Source organism: Mustelus asterias, chromosome 14 (assembly GCF_964213995.1).
Source record: "Mustelus asterias chromosome 14, sMusAst1.hap1.1, whole genome shotgun sequence".
NCBI classification, from domain to species: Eukaryota; Metazoa; Chordata; class Chondrichthyes; order Carcharhiniformes; family Triakidae; genus Mustelus; species Mustelus asterias.
In genome coordinates this window covers 73,724,696-73,737,636 of record NC_135814.1, presented here as the reverse complement: position 1 = coordinate 73,737,636, position 12,941 = coordinate 73,724,696, and the positions used below count along the sequence as shown (strand labels likewise).

Sequence of the window (12,941 nt, the reverse complement as noted above, 5' to 3'; positions counted from 1 at the left end):
CCCCAATCTTACCCTTTAAGGGAGCAACACTCACTTTAGGTACTTTTTGAAAATTTTCTATACTTGTAGATGGTTTTACTATCTGCATTTAAAATGTTTGCCAGTTTTCTCATAATCAAATATCTCCTTTGTTTTGTCATTCTTTGCTGACTTCTGAAATATTCCCAATTATATGGTCTATCACTAATCTTTTAAATGTTGTTCATCGTTTTCTTTCATTTGATACCATCTTTATTTTCCTGAGCCACGGGAGGTAGGTCCTCCTCATGCAGTCCCTCTCTCTCAATGGAATATAGTTTTGTTGAGTAATGAAATATCTCCTTAAAATGCCTGTCACTGTTCCTCTATCATCTTATCTTTTAACCTATTTTCCCAGTCCACCTCGGCCAACTCTGTCTTCATACCCTTATAATTGGCCTCCTTTAAGTTTAAGACAATAGTTGCAGACCCAATTTTCTCACCCTCAAACTGCATGTGAAATTATCTTATGTTATGATCACTCTTAATAAGAAGATCCTTTACCATGAGGTCATTTATTAATCTTGTTTCATTACATATTAGCAGGTCTAAAGTAACTAGAATAACAATTTCATAATGTATTGTTCTAAGGAACTGTCCCGAATGCACTCTGAGAGTTCATCCTCCAGGCTTCCTTTGGCAACTTGATTTGTCTAATCTCTACGAAGATTAAAATCTCCAATGATTATTGCAGCACCTTTATTACAAATCCCCATGATTTATTGATTTATATTGTGTCCTACAGTGTAGCTAGTGTCGGGGCCATATAAACTACCTCCACCAGTGACTGATTTCTGTTGTTGTTTCTTATCTCCACCCAAACTGATTTGACATTTTCTTTCTTTGAACTGTGATCATTTCTTCCTGATGTAATGATTGCATCCTTTGGTACAGAGGAACTCCACCTTGCTTTTCCTTTCTTCCTGTCCTTCCAAAATGTCAAATACCCTTGAATATAGAGGTCCCAGCCATGGACACTTTGAACCATGCATTTTATCATATCAGACTCATTTATTTCTATTTGTGCTGTCAATTCATCCATCTTGTTATGAATGCCGCATGCATAAGGATAAATTACATTTAATTCTGTATTCACCATTTTTCCATTATCTCACCTTATTTTATGTTTGTATGGTCTGTACTTTCCTGTCACACCCTGGTTATCATTACTTACATCATTACCCTGCATTATTGCCTTGTCCTTTCTCTTTTACTTTCCAAATCTCCTCTCATCCTTCCCCTCCCCGCCACTATTTAGTTTAAAGCCCTCTCTACTGCTGTAATTATATGATTCACCAGTACACTGTTCCCATCCTATTTCTCTACCACCAATTTTTGAGTTGGCCTTCAACTCCTTGATCCTATTTACCCTAATGTCACTTTGCTCATGGTTCAGGTGGTACTCAGAGTGGGGGGAGGAGAACATTGCGCCCACGTTTGCCACTCATGCAAATGGCAACTTGGGCGCAAAATCCCATGAGAGCTGTAAAACAAGAGTGTTGCTGGCACAATCTCATTTTCCTATTTTTCTCGCCCCCTGCCAGTGACATAACAAGGTTCCACCCAGGAAAGTCAGGAATTTCATTTCAATGCATTAAAAGATAATTAGCAGGCTTCCTACTCTATCATCCCATCACGTTATTCTGAATGGTTACAAATGTTTTTCAAATCATTAACCTGGTGATGAACCTACCATTATGCACAGATAAGTATAGCCCCCGGGGAGAAGGATATGAACAGGCAGTACCCTGGTGCTGCCTCCTAGCATCCTGGCACTGCCCTCTGGCACTCTCTGGTAGTGCCATTTGGCATTGCCAATGGGCCCCTTTGAGGAGTTCCACTGGGAGGCTTCTCCAAGCCTGTCAGTAAAAAGCATTGGGAGCAATTCTCCAACCTCGACGCACCTGGCGCGGATCACAACGAACTTGGAGAATAGTGTGTTGGTCTAAAGATTGGTTTTGCCCCAGCGTCAAACAGTTGGCACTCCTCCCGGCCCCTTCCTAATGGCACGAACCGGGTCGTGCCAAGAAAGGATGCAAAATTGATTAGCATATTTAAAGTAACTTTTAAATATGCAGTGCTCATTTGAATCCCAACATACGGACTTCTGCGCCTTTGAGCGCAGCGGAGACCTGGTGTGATGGTCACGTGTGGGGGCTTGGAGGCCATTGAAGCCCCTGGGTGGTTAGCGGCATGGTCAGGCAGTACCCATGGGCAGTGCCCACCAGGCACCTTAACAGCACCAGTTGAGGACTCTGACAGTGCCAGTTGGGCACCACCACTGTGTCGAGGCAGTGCCAAGGGGGAGGGGGGTCCTGAGAGGGGTCTATGATGGGGAGTTGTGCAGGGGGGCATGCAGGTGTGGATCATGAAGTGGGTCATGATGTGGGGGTCTTGATGGGGGGCAGGCAGGAGGACCCATCGAAGGAACCCCGATGCCGATGACCTGTGTCAGGGAGGGGTTGGAGGAACATGCTGCCGATGCTGTCTTGATGTCCATGGAGGGAGGGAGGAGGTCGCCCATTGCACTGTGAGATTGGGGTGCCCTTGTGAAATGGTGCATGATTGCTCTGAATCCATGTTCACTGGCCTGTTTAGGCCCCTCCTCCACCAGTACCAGAGCAAAACTCCCAGCTTTCCAAAAGAGTGACTGAGTGTGGGAAGATTGCGGTGTGGAGTGCACCTTGATGGAAATTGTTGACTTTTCATGTACGATCAATCATAAAACCTATGAGAATAACAGCAATATAAATAATTTGTACTTGTGTTTTTAAATGTTTTTAATATTTAATTTGTCTCTCAATACTTTTAGGTTGAAGATCCTAGAAAAGTATTTTACATACTCATTGTATGTGAATGTGTGCCGATCACTCTTTGAAAAGGACAAGCTGCTGTTTTCATTTTGCTTGACTATTAACCTATTAAGGCATGAAGGACTGGTTAGTCCTTTATTTTTCAATAATAACCTAATACATGTGAAGTTACACTTTGGGAATATTCTGAAGTAAAGTTTAAGACAATTATAGTATTTGTTTATTTTTAGTCAACATTCCTGTAAGAAATTATTTTTTATACACAGCTATGAAGAAAGGGACATTTATTTCTCAGTAGTCTTAGAGAAGCTTTCATTCCTGTCAGTAATATGGCATTGCTTTTGTAAAACATTTACCTTGCTGCTCATGGTGGTCATTTCAAATCCCAACATGTGACTCTTTTTAGCATGTGGTGAAAGATATTAAATGAAATACTGGTTGAAGGAGAACTCATGCACTTCCTTTAATGGAACAGCTGTTAGTATAGGATAGCTATGATTTGAAATTCCCTGGAATTTTTCAGTGTAACTGCAGCTCAATGGGAGTGTTGTACTGTTTTTCCAAGGAAATTTGCATTCAACTAATTTATGTCAACCTACGAGTGTGCATGAATTTCCTGGAACATTTGTACTGCTTCTGAGATATATCTGCTGAGATATATCTACTAATTAGTTGATTCCATATATCTACTAACTGGTTGATTCCGCACTGTTCACTTTTTTGTCCTCAGGAACACTTATGCCCAAACTATGATACTAACAATCCCTGTTTTATGTTTAGGTCATGTCCCAGAGTTAAGACCTCACGGTATTTTTATAAAATATATTATACAAATATCAGCATGGCTAGTTTATAAAACGTTTAAAACTGTGCAAATGTTTGAAGCCGTTGCTGATTATGACTCACCCACTTGGAACTTCCTGGCATTCAGAGCAGCTACAATTTTGTTATCCCCGAAGAAGTGCTAACAACTCCACGCTTGCAGAGGAAAATTCCAAAGGGATTACACTGGGCACTTTATATTTCTAAGGCAGACTTTGGCCATTGGAAATGACCCATCTGTGAGGGCAAAGGATCCTGAAACCTCTGCTGAACGTATTATTGGATAAACATTAACTATCTGAAGAATCCAGACCAGGAAAATACATCCTTTTCCCAAACCAAGAAGAAGTGGGTTAAAAACAGAAAATTCTGGAAAAATGTTGTTTTTAATTCAGATTTCCAGCATCTGCAAAATTTTCCTTTTATTTTGGAGAAGAAATTGGAGTTACATTGGGTCTGATTTTACCATCAGGTTGCGCATCTTTTCGGATGCGAAAACTTGGTAAAGTCGGGCGTGAGGTGAGAAGTGTGATTCGCACCCGCCTCCGCGCCAGTTCCCCTTCACCAAGGGCCGAAAATGGCCATGATCGGGACCACGCCTGAAACAGGTGCGACGGCCATTTAGATGCAATTGCATGCATTTAAATTGACTTAATGGGCTGCACGCCCAACTTACCTGCACTTCCCCCTTTACCACCGCGTTCGCCCATCCAGAATCGGCGCAAAACAGACATGCTCCATAGAAGTCTGATTCGGGCGTTCCAGTTAGTGAGGAGGTAGTTGCCTAGCATCCAACAGCTCCCTGCTTGAGATTGGGGGTGGGAAGGGGGGGGTCCACTGCCTCTATGCCTGAGATCAGTGGAGGGGAAGGGGGGAGGCCGCTGCCATTCTGCCTGAAATCAGTGAGGGGGAAGGGGGGGTTTGCTGCCACTTTGCCTGAGATCGGTGGGGCGAAGGGGGGGAGGGGCCCACGATCGGCCTGGATGGCGGGTGGGTGGGGGGATATGGAATCAGTAATGTTGTGGGATGGAGCAATGTCTGTGGGGGCCAGGAGGAGGCATTATCTGGCCCTGAGGGATCTGGCAGGGGAGCAGCATCCTATCACTTTTTTTTCTGCACATGCACAGTTGGTGGCACCACTCTGCCTGAGATCAATGGAGAGAAAGGGGGATCCGCTGCCACTCTGCCTGAGATCAGTGAAGGGGGAGTGGGGTCCGCTGCCACTCTGCCTGAGATCAGTGAAGGGGGAGGGGGGTCCGCTGCCACTCTGCCTGAGATCAGTGAAGGGGGAGGGGGGTCCGCTGCCACTCTGCCTGAGATCAGTGAAGGGGGAGGGGGGTCCGCTGCCACTCTGCTTGGGATCGATGTGGGGGAAGAGAGATCTGCTGCCAGTCTGCCTGAGATCAGTGGAGGAAAAAGGGGGCCTACTGCCACTCTGCCTGAAATCAGCGGGGGGTGGGGAAGGGGTGGGGGGGCTGCAATCGGTCTGGGTGGCGGGGGTTGAGGGATAAGGGGGTCAGTAATGTTGTGGGGGTGGGGTAATGTCTGTGGGGGCCAGGAGGAGGCATTATCCGGCCCTGGAGGAATGTGGCAGGGGAGCAGCATCCTATCACTATTTTTCTGTGCATGCGTAGTTGGAAGCGCCGATTGGAGCTGCAGGGTTTTGGGCGCATTAAGCCCCGCCCACAGGCTTGTGCAGCACGATTCGGAATCACTGATATTTTTGCAGGCAGAGTGCGTATGGAGGCACCTCAGAATGGGTCTGAAAGCTGGATCTGAAACACTCCCATTTCAAGTCCGCCCAGTACTTAGAATCAAAATAGCAAAATAGGGCCCATTATCTCCCCAAGAACTGCGAGAATTTGTAATATTGTGAAGTTAAAAGAGGCAGTCTGCTATCTTGCATCAACCAAAACAGTAGCAGTGCTCCATCCTTTCCAAAATAATTTCTGTACCAGTGCCCACTACAAGACTAATTAATCTCTATGTATATGAGGAAGGATATATTGGCATTGGAGGGAGTGCAGAGAAGGTTCACCAGGTTGATACCGGAGATGAGGGGTTTGGATTATGAGGAGAGGCTGAGGAGATTGGGTTTGTACTCGTTGGAGTTTAGAAGGATGAGGGGGGATCTTATGGAGACTTATAAGATAATGCGGGGGCTGGATAGGGTGGAGGCGGAGAGATTCTTTCCACTTAGTAAGGAAGTTAAAACTAGAGGACACAGCCTCAAAATAAAGGGGGGTCGGTTTAAGACAGAGTTGAGGAGGAACTTCTTCTCCCAGAGGGTGGTGAATCTCTGGAATTCTCTGCCCACTGAGGTGGTGGAGGCTACCTCGCTGAATATGTTTAAAGCGCGGATGGATGGATTCCTGATCGGTAAGGGAATTAAGGGTTATGGGGATCAGGCGGGTAAGTGGTACTGATCCACGTCAGATCAACCATGATCTTATTGAATGGCGGGGCAGGCTCGAGGGGCTAGATGGCCTACTCCTGCTCCTATTTCTTATGTTCTTATGTTCTATGTGCTTCACCCATTGTGGAAATCATCGCTATTTGAAAAGTGGATCACTCAGCATCAGATTCAGCCTGCTACCTTCTCTGAAGGAATATACCATTAGACTTTTGATTCTGGGCTTACAAGAAACAATAATTCTGATTTTTTTTTTCTGTCGTCTTTGCCCTGAACTCCTTTCTTTCCCACACCCCTCTTTTATTGTGTAAATATACTGGGGCTATGTAGAGACACCCCACCCATGTTCTGAATGTGTGTAACTAACTCCCTGATAATACCCTATCTTGAGTTTGCTGCGAGGTTGTAGAGGATTGGATCACTCTTAAACTGAGAGGTTGGGGAAAATATGCTATCAGTTCTAGATAAGGAAATCAAAAATGAAAATCCACCTTTCTATTTGCGGATGGGTGGTGGGTGGCGAAATCAGGGCTATTTGAAATTAAACTCCTTCCTTTCCATAACAACATACTTCGTACAAAAAGAAAGCAAAATGCTGCATCTTCCAGCAAACAATTGTTTTGTCGTAACATTATATTACAATTTTATTTGTTTATTAGTTTACAAACACAATTGGATATCTAGCATTGCTAAGTAAAATAAATACAGAAAATTATTTCCCATCACTGTTGAAATTTTGCTAAATATTCAAACTGAAGCAATGTTTTCCCTCCAGTTGTGTTTATTTATGGTTTATAATCAGATTGTATACATATTAAGTCAATTAATTCTGGTTTTATCTTCAGATTGATGATGAGGAGTGGACATTTTTGCTGACTGGTGGAATTGGCTTAGATAACCCTCACAAGAAGCCATGTGACTGGCTTCCTACAAAGTCTTGGGATGAGTTCTGCCGCCTTGATGAAATTCCAGCATTCTCGGGTATCCGGAGGGAGTTTGTGGTTATGATAGATGGATGGCAGACTGTGTATGACAGTTTGGTAAGTTGGGAGTGATGGCAGGGAAAATATAAGATTTTTCAAAATTAATTGCCGGAATTTTACCAACACGCCCACCCCGATGTCGGGATTCCGGCAATTAAGGCTCGCAGAATGGCATTCTCCGTTGGCCTCGGGCGGGATCTTATGAGCCTCAGGCAGGTGAGGCAGTAAAATGCTGGCAAATGTGTCCACTTTCAAGATGCTTTTATCAGTATATTGACTATGTGTACTGAGTAATGGAAACGTTTAAGTGTTGCTCAACATATTGGTATTTGTCAAATTATAAAAGATAGACAAAGTAACACACTCCAGTGATTAATTTTGCAAATGACAGTTCACTAATGTATTGTGCAACATAATTTGCCATAGAATGTTTAGTTCAAAACTTGACATAAACCTTTATTAGCTCAGTATGTTTTGTGAAAACGTTATAAAGCATTCAGGCCATATGCATTAAGTTTAAGATTTAGATTGACAAATAATATTTTATATGTATATGATTACTGACTGCCACAGCATATAAATCATGTAACTATGAAAGGAATCTGTTATTGTTAACTTTGTAGTCTATTAGTATTTAGGATGAGGACCTATCCATAATGAAGTTGCACCACAGTCAATGTGCTTGAACTGACTCAAATAGGTGCAACATAGGTCGATGTCTTTCCTTTTTGTATCTAAAATATTGCTTTCTACTTTTCAAAAACTCTTGTAGAAAAGGAGTTTGCTGTTTGACTGCTTTGTCCATTAGTTGTTTAGCCAAGTTTTCATATAGGTGCAATTATTGAGGGCAGTTTGACAGTTTCTTAGTTGAGTATTTCCAACATCTGTTTTTATTTCAGATTTACAGCATGCCCAAAGTTTGGCTTTTGTAGACACTTTTTTATCCATTTTCCGGGAAGGGGGTTTCTAAGGAACCTAAGCTTGATATGTATACTATAATGTTAAAACCAGGAACTGAATCTCAATAACAATAACAGAAAATGCTGGATGCACTCAGCAGGTTAGGGAACATTTGTCTGAATTTGACCTAAATTTATGACATATCTTTCAATCGGGAACACAATCCCAGTTTGTCCGGATGCCCCACCGCTGATGAAGAACATAAGAACATAAGAACTAGGAGCAGGAGTAGGCCATCTGGCTCCTCGAGCCTGCTCCGCCATTTAATAAGATCATGGCTGATCTTTCCGTGGACTCAGCTTCACTTACTCGCCCACTCACCATAGCCCTTAATTCCTTTACTGTTCAAAAATGTATCTATCCTTGCCTTAAAAACATTCAATGAGGTAGCCTCAACTGCTTCACTGGGCAGGGAATTCCACAGATTCACAACCCTTTGTGTGAAGTTCCTCCTCAACTCAGTCCTAAATCTGCTTGCCCTTATTTTGAGGCTATGCCCCCTAGTTCCAGTTTCACCCGCCAGTGGAAACAACTTCGCTGCTTCTATCTTATCTATTCCCTTCATAATCTTATATGTTTCTATAAGATCTCCCATATTCTTCTGAATTCCAATGAGCATAGCCCCAGTCTACTCAGTCTTTCCTCATAAGCCAACCTCTCAACTCTGGAATCAACCTAGCGAATCTCCTCTGCACCCCCTCCAGTGCCAGTATATCCTTTCTCAAGTAAGGAGACCAAAACTGTACACAGTACTCCAGGTGTGGCCTCACCAGCACCTTATACAGCTGCAACATTATCTCGCTGTTTTTAAACTCCATCCCTTTAGCAATGAAGGACAAAATTCCATTTGCCTTCTTAATTACCTGCTGCACCTGCAAACCAATTCCTTGAGATTCCTGCACAAGGAAAGCCGGTCCCTCTGCACAGCAGCATGCTGCAATTTTTTACCATTTAAATAATAGTCCGTTTTGCTGTTATTCCTACCAAAATGATTGACCTCACATTTACCAACATTGTACTCCATCTGCCAGACGCTTGCCCACTCACTTAGACTATCTATATCCCTTTGCAGACTTTCAGCATCCTCTGCACACTTTGGTCTGCCACTCATCTTAGTGTCATCTGCAAATTTTGACACACTACACTTGGTCCCTGACTCCAAATTGTAAACAATTGTGGTCCCAACACTGATCCCTGAGGCACACCACTAGTCACTGATTGATTGCAAAGTTTAGAATAGGTTCTGGAAAATGTAAAGTTTGATATTGTTGAATCAAAATTTCCAGTGAAGTTATCCCTAATTTTGGCCGGAATGTTGCAGTTAGCAGTGAAAGAGTGGCACTTCATTATGTTTGTAGTTGCCTAATGACTATTTGCAGGCTTTTGAGTTGCAATTTCGAAATCTTTTTCCATACAGTGACCCTTACAGAGAATTTGTGTTAAGCATGAGCAGTGCAAGCAAAGCTCATTGTAGTATTAGAGTGTTTGGGACTATAAAGGTTAATGTGGGACTGGGCAAAAAGTACCACCCACAATATGATGTAGAGAGTCATGTGGCAGTAGTTGAGTGTAGTAGTGAATCTGGCAGAAGTCGGTATGAAGATAGCACCTAGTCAGGACTGTATGCCATATATGTATATAGTTGTGTTATTAACCAAGGGTTATCAAACTTATTATCAATTTTATCAAAGGTTATGGGGAAAAAGCAGGATTAGGCTATTGAGTTGGATGATCAGCCATGATCTTAATGAATGGCGGAACAGGCTGAAAGGGCCAAATCCTCCATCTTCTATGTTTCTAAGTTTAATAAACAGTTATTGTTCAATCATACAAGCCTCTAGACCTCATCATGAGAGAATATACAACCATACAATATGCATCTTTTTAACCAATCAGCTTGATGATTCCTCACTGATGAATGCAGAGTGGAAACTTAATTCACATGGTGCTGCTTCTCTTTTTGAATGCTGCTGTGCAGGTCTGTCTATAGATGTGTAGCACAGCTAGCTGCTTTCCGTGGCCCCGGAATGTGAGTCATCTAGTGTGGTGTATGCAGGTGCATCCTGTGTCCAAAATCGCTTAACATGCAGTAGTACATGAGTCTCCATGTTTGTGATGGTGTGCTGCATCCTCCATAACCTTGCATTTGTGAGAGCCCAGCCACTACCTCTAGGATCCAGAGATCACTTCAGGAGGAGAAGGAAGGAGAGAAGGAAATCAATGCTGGAAATACTTTGCTACGATCAAAGGAATCTCAATGAAACAAATGAAGGCGACCTCACTGAGCTGGATAATGGAAGAGAGGCATTGAGATGAATAATATAATCAAGTGTGAACTTCAAGAGACATCAAGGCAGTTTAATGCACTACATTCATGGAGACAATCATTCGTGTAGAGCAATCCAAAACAGGAATGGTGGGAGTGATGAGTGTAGGTTTGAAATGTAATTCAAGGACTTTGAAGAGGAAAGGGAGATGGAAGTTAGAGGCAGTCATTTGCAAGGACAGAAGAGTTGGTGATGTTACAGCAAGTTTGATTAAGAAGGAACAGTGAGGAGAAAAGATGCACAGATGAACAGCTGAGATGGGAGAAAATAGAAGTTTTAGTCAAGAAAAGGGCATAGAAGATGTTTATTGAAATCAATGGTTACAAATGTATTGTGAAAATCTGACTTTTTACAGAGTACATTTTACAAAGTATTATCGGTATTGTGTTTCTTCCACATTTGTGGGTGCTGTTGTGTGTCTAACCTTTAATGGCTTTCCAAATTTCCATGCTATTTCTCAGGAGCCATATCGTGAGGTGTTTCCTGGTCGGTGGGAGGAAAAGCTCAGAAGATTCCAGAGGATGCTTGTAATTCGCTGCTTGAGGCCTGACAAGGTTTAAATATAATTCTGTATCACTTAACTACAAGGTTTAAAAGCTAATTAAAAAGTTGTCCCAAACTTGTAGGGACAATATCTACAATCTGGCAACAGAAACCATTAGATGTGAAATGATCTAGAAAAGATTTTTAAAAATGAGAATTAAAGTCACTTAAGAATAGAATTTAAATGCATTCCAGCCGGGTTTGATCCAAGATTGGAATTCCTGCCCAGAGTCAACGGACCTTTACGTGGTCCGTCAAATTTTCTGTCCCACTGGCTACCATTCCCGTAGCAAGTGGGATAGGAAATTTCCAGCCAAGATATATCAGCAAATGTTTTTGACAAAAACAAAATTATTTTCCATTTTTAAAAATTGGATTTTTGAACTTCTTTTATTGATTGAAAATTGGAATTCAACCCCAGCCCTTCTCAACACTCATCTCCTAATTCTTTTATCCTGGCTTTGAAGCATGCGATCCCACAAATAGAGCTGGGCAATTCCATGACTCCCTTTAATAAATGCTTTCATTAAAATTTAAACAAATGCAAGTCTGTTCATCGTTTCAGAATACTCTATCTGTGAATAAATTTATTATTATTTCAAATTCGTCACCAAAAAACGCTGGGTCAGTTATTAAAGCTGGCACTCCTGTCTAAGCACAATGGTAGTCATGATGTGGAGATGCCGGCGTTGGACTGGGGTAAACACAGTAAGAAGTTTAACAACACCAGGTTAAAGTCCAACAGGTTTATTTGGTAGCAAAAGCCACACAAGCTTTCGGAGCTGCAAGCCCCTTCTTCAGGTGAGTGGGAATTCTGTTCACAAACAGAGCATATAAAGACACAAACTCAATTTACAGTATCTGCATTCCAACCATTATTCATGTAAATTGAGTTTGTGTCTTTATATGCTCTGTTTGTGAACAGAATTCCCACTCACCTGAAGAAGGGGCTTGCAGCTCCGAAAGCTTGTGTGGCTTTTGCTACCAAATAAACCTGTTGGACTTTAACCTGGTGTTGTTAAACTTCTTACTGTAAGCACAATGGAGCATGATTTACTCAGTGATTGATAAGGAGCAACACTTCCTAAGAAACGATAATTCATATGTTAAAAACTCAACTTCTCTTCTTCAGTTCATTCCAATGACACAGGAGTATGTAACTGTGAAGCTTGGCCGACAATTCATTGAGCCTCCTCCATTTGATCTGAGCAGTGCTTTTTCTGACAGCCATTGCATTGCGCCTCTTATATTTATCCTGTCACCTGGTGCTGACCCAATGGCTGCCCTCCTCAAGTTTGCTGAAGATCAGGTATGTCAAAATGTATTAACTATTTTGCTGAATAAATATCAATTTGCACCACTGATTTAAATTTGTAATTTTCACAATATGACAAAATTTCCAGAGCTAATTGCCTAAAATAATAACAAAGCAATAAAATAATGTAGGACTAATTAAGAAAATATACATAAAGGTATTATAGGCGGCACGGTGGCACAGTGGTTGGCACTGCTGCCTCACAGCTCCAGGGCCTCCAGGGGTTTGATCCCTGGCTTGGGTCACAATCTGTGTGGAGTTTGTACATTCTCCCCATCTCTGTGTGGATTTCCTCTGGGTGCTCCAGTTTCCTCCCACAGTCCAAAGATGTGCGGGTTAGGTTTATTGGCCGTGCTAAATTGCCCATAGCGTCCCGAGATGTGTAGGCTAAAGGGATTAGCGGGTTAAATGTATGGGTTGTGGGAATAGGGCCTAGGGTGGGATTGTTGTCAGTGCACTCAATGGGCCGAATAGCCACCTCCTGCACTGTAGGGATTCTTTGAAAGTATGTTTTTTGTGCCTTTGTTAATTGTATTTTGAGTTCCTGATAGTTCAGTTTAGAATCATAGAATCGGCCCATCGGGTCTGCACCAACAGTCTGACAGAGTATCTGACTCGGGTCCTCTCCCCCACACTTTCCCCATAACCCTGCATATTTATCCTGCTAATCTGCACATTTTGGAACACTAAAGAGCAATGGCCAATCGACCTAACATGTACGTCATTGGACGGTGAGAGAAAACCGGA

The 12,941-nt window shown here is 42.4% G+C and overlaps 1 protein-coding gene across 1 annotated transcript in view; it reads left to right on the top strand.

Moving 5' to 3' along the window:
- dnah7 (dynein, axonemal, heavy chain 7) overlaps window positions 1–12,941 on the top strand; it is a 468,798-nt gene that overhangs the window by 354,943 nt on the left and 100,914 nt on the right. The window contains exons 51-54 of the mRNA XM_078228625.1: window positions 2,831–2,957; window positions 6,912–7,106; window positions 10,798–10,890; window positions 12,012–12,188. Coding sequence (XP_078084751.1) covers window positions 2,831–2,957; window positions 6,912–7,106; window positions 10,798–10,890; window positions 12,012–12,188 — 592 coding nt within the window. The remainder of the gene's footprint in view (window positions 1–2,830; window positions 2,958–6,911; window positions 7,107–10,797; window positions 10,891–12,011; window positions 12,189–12,941) is intronic.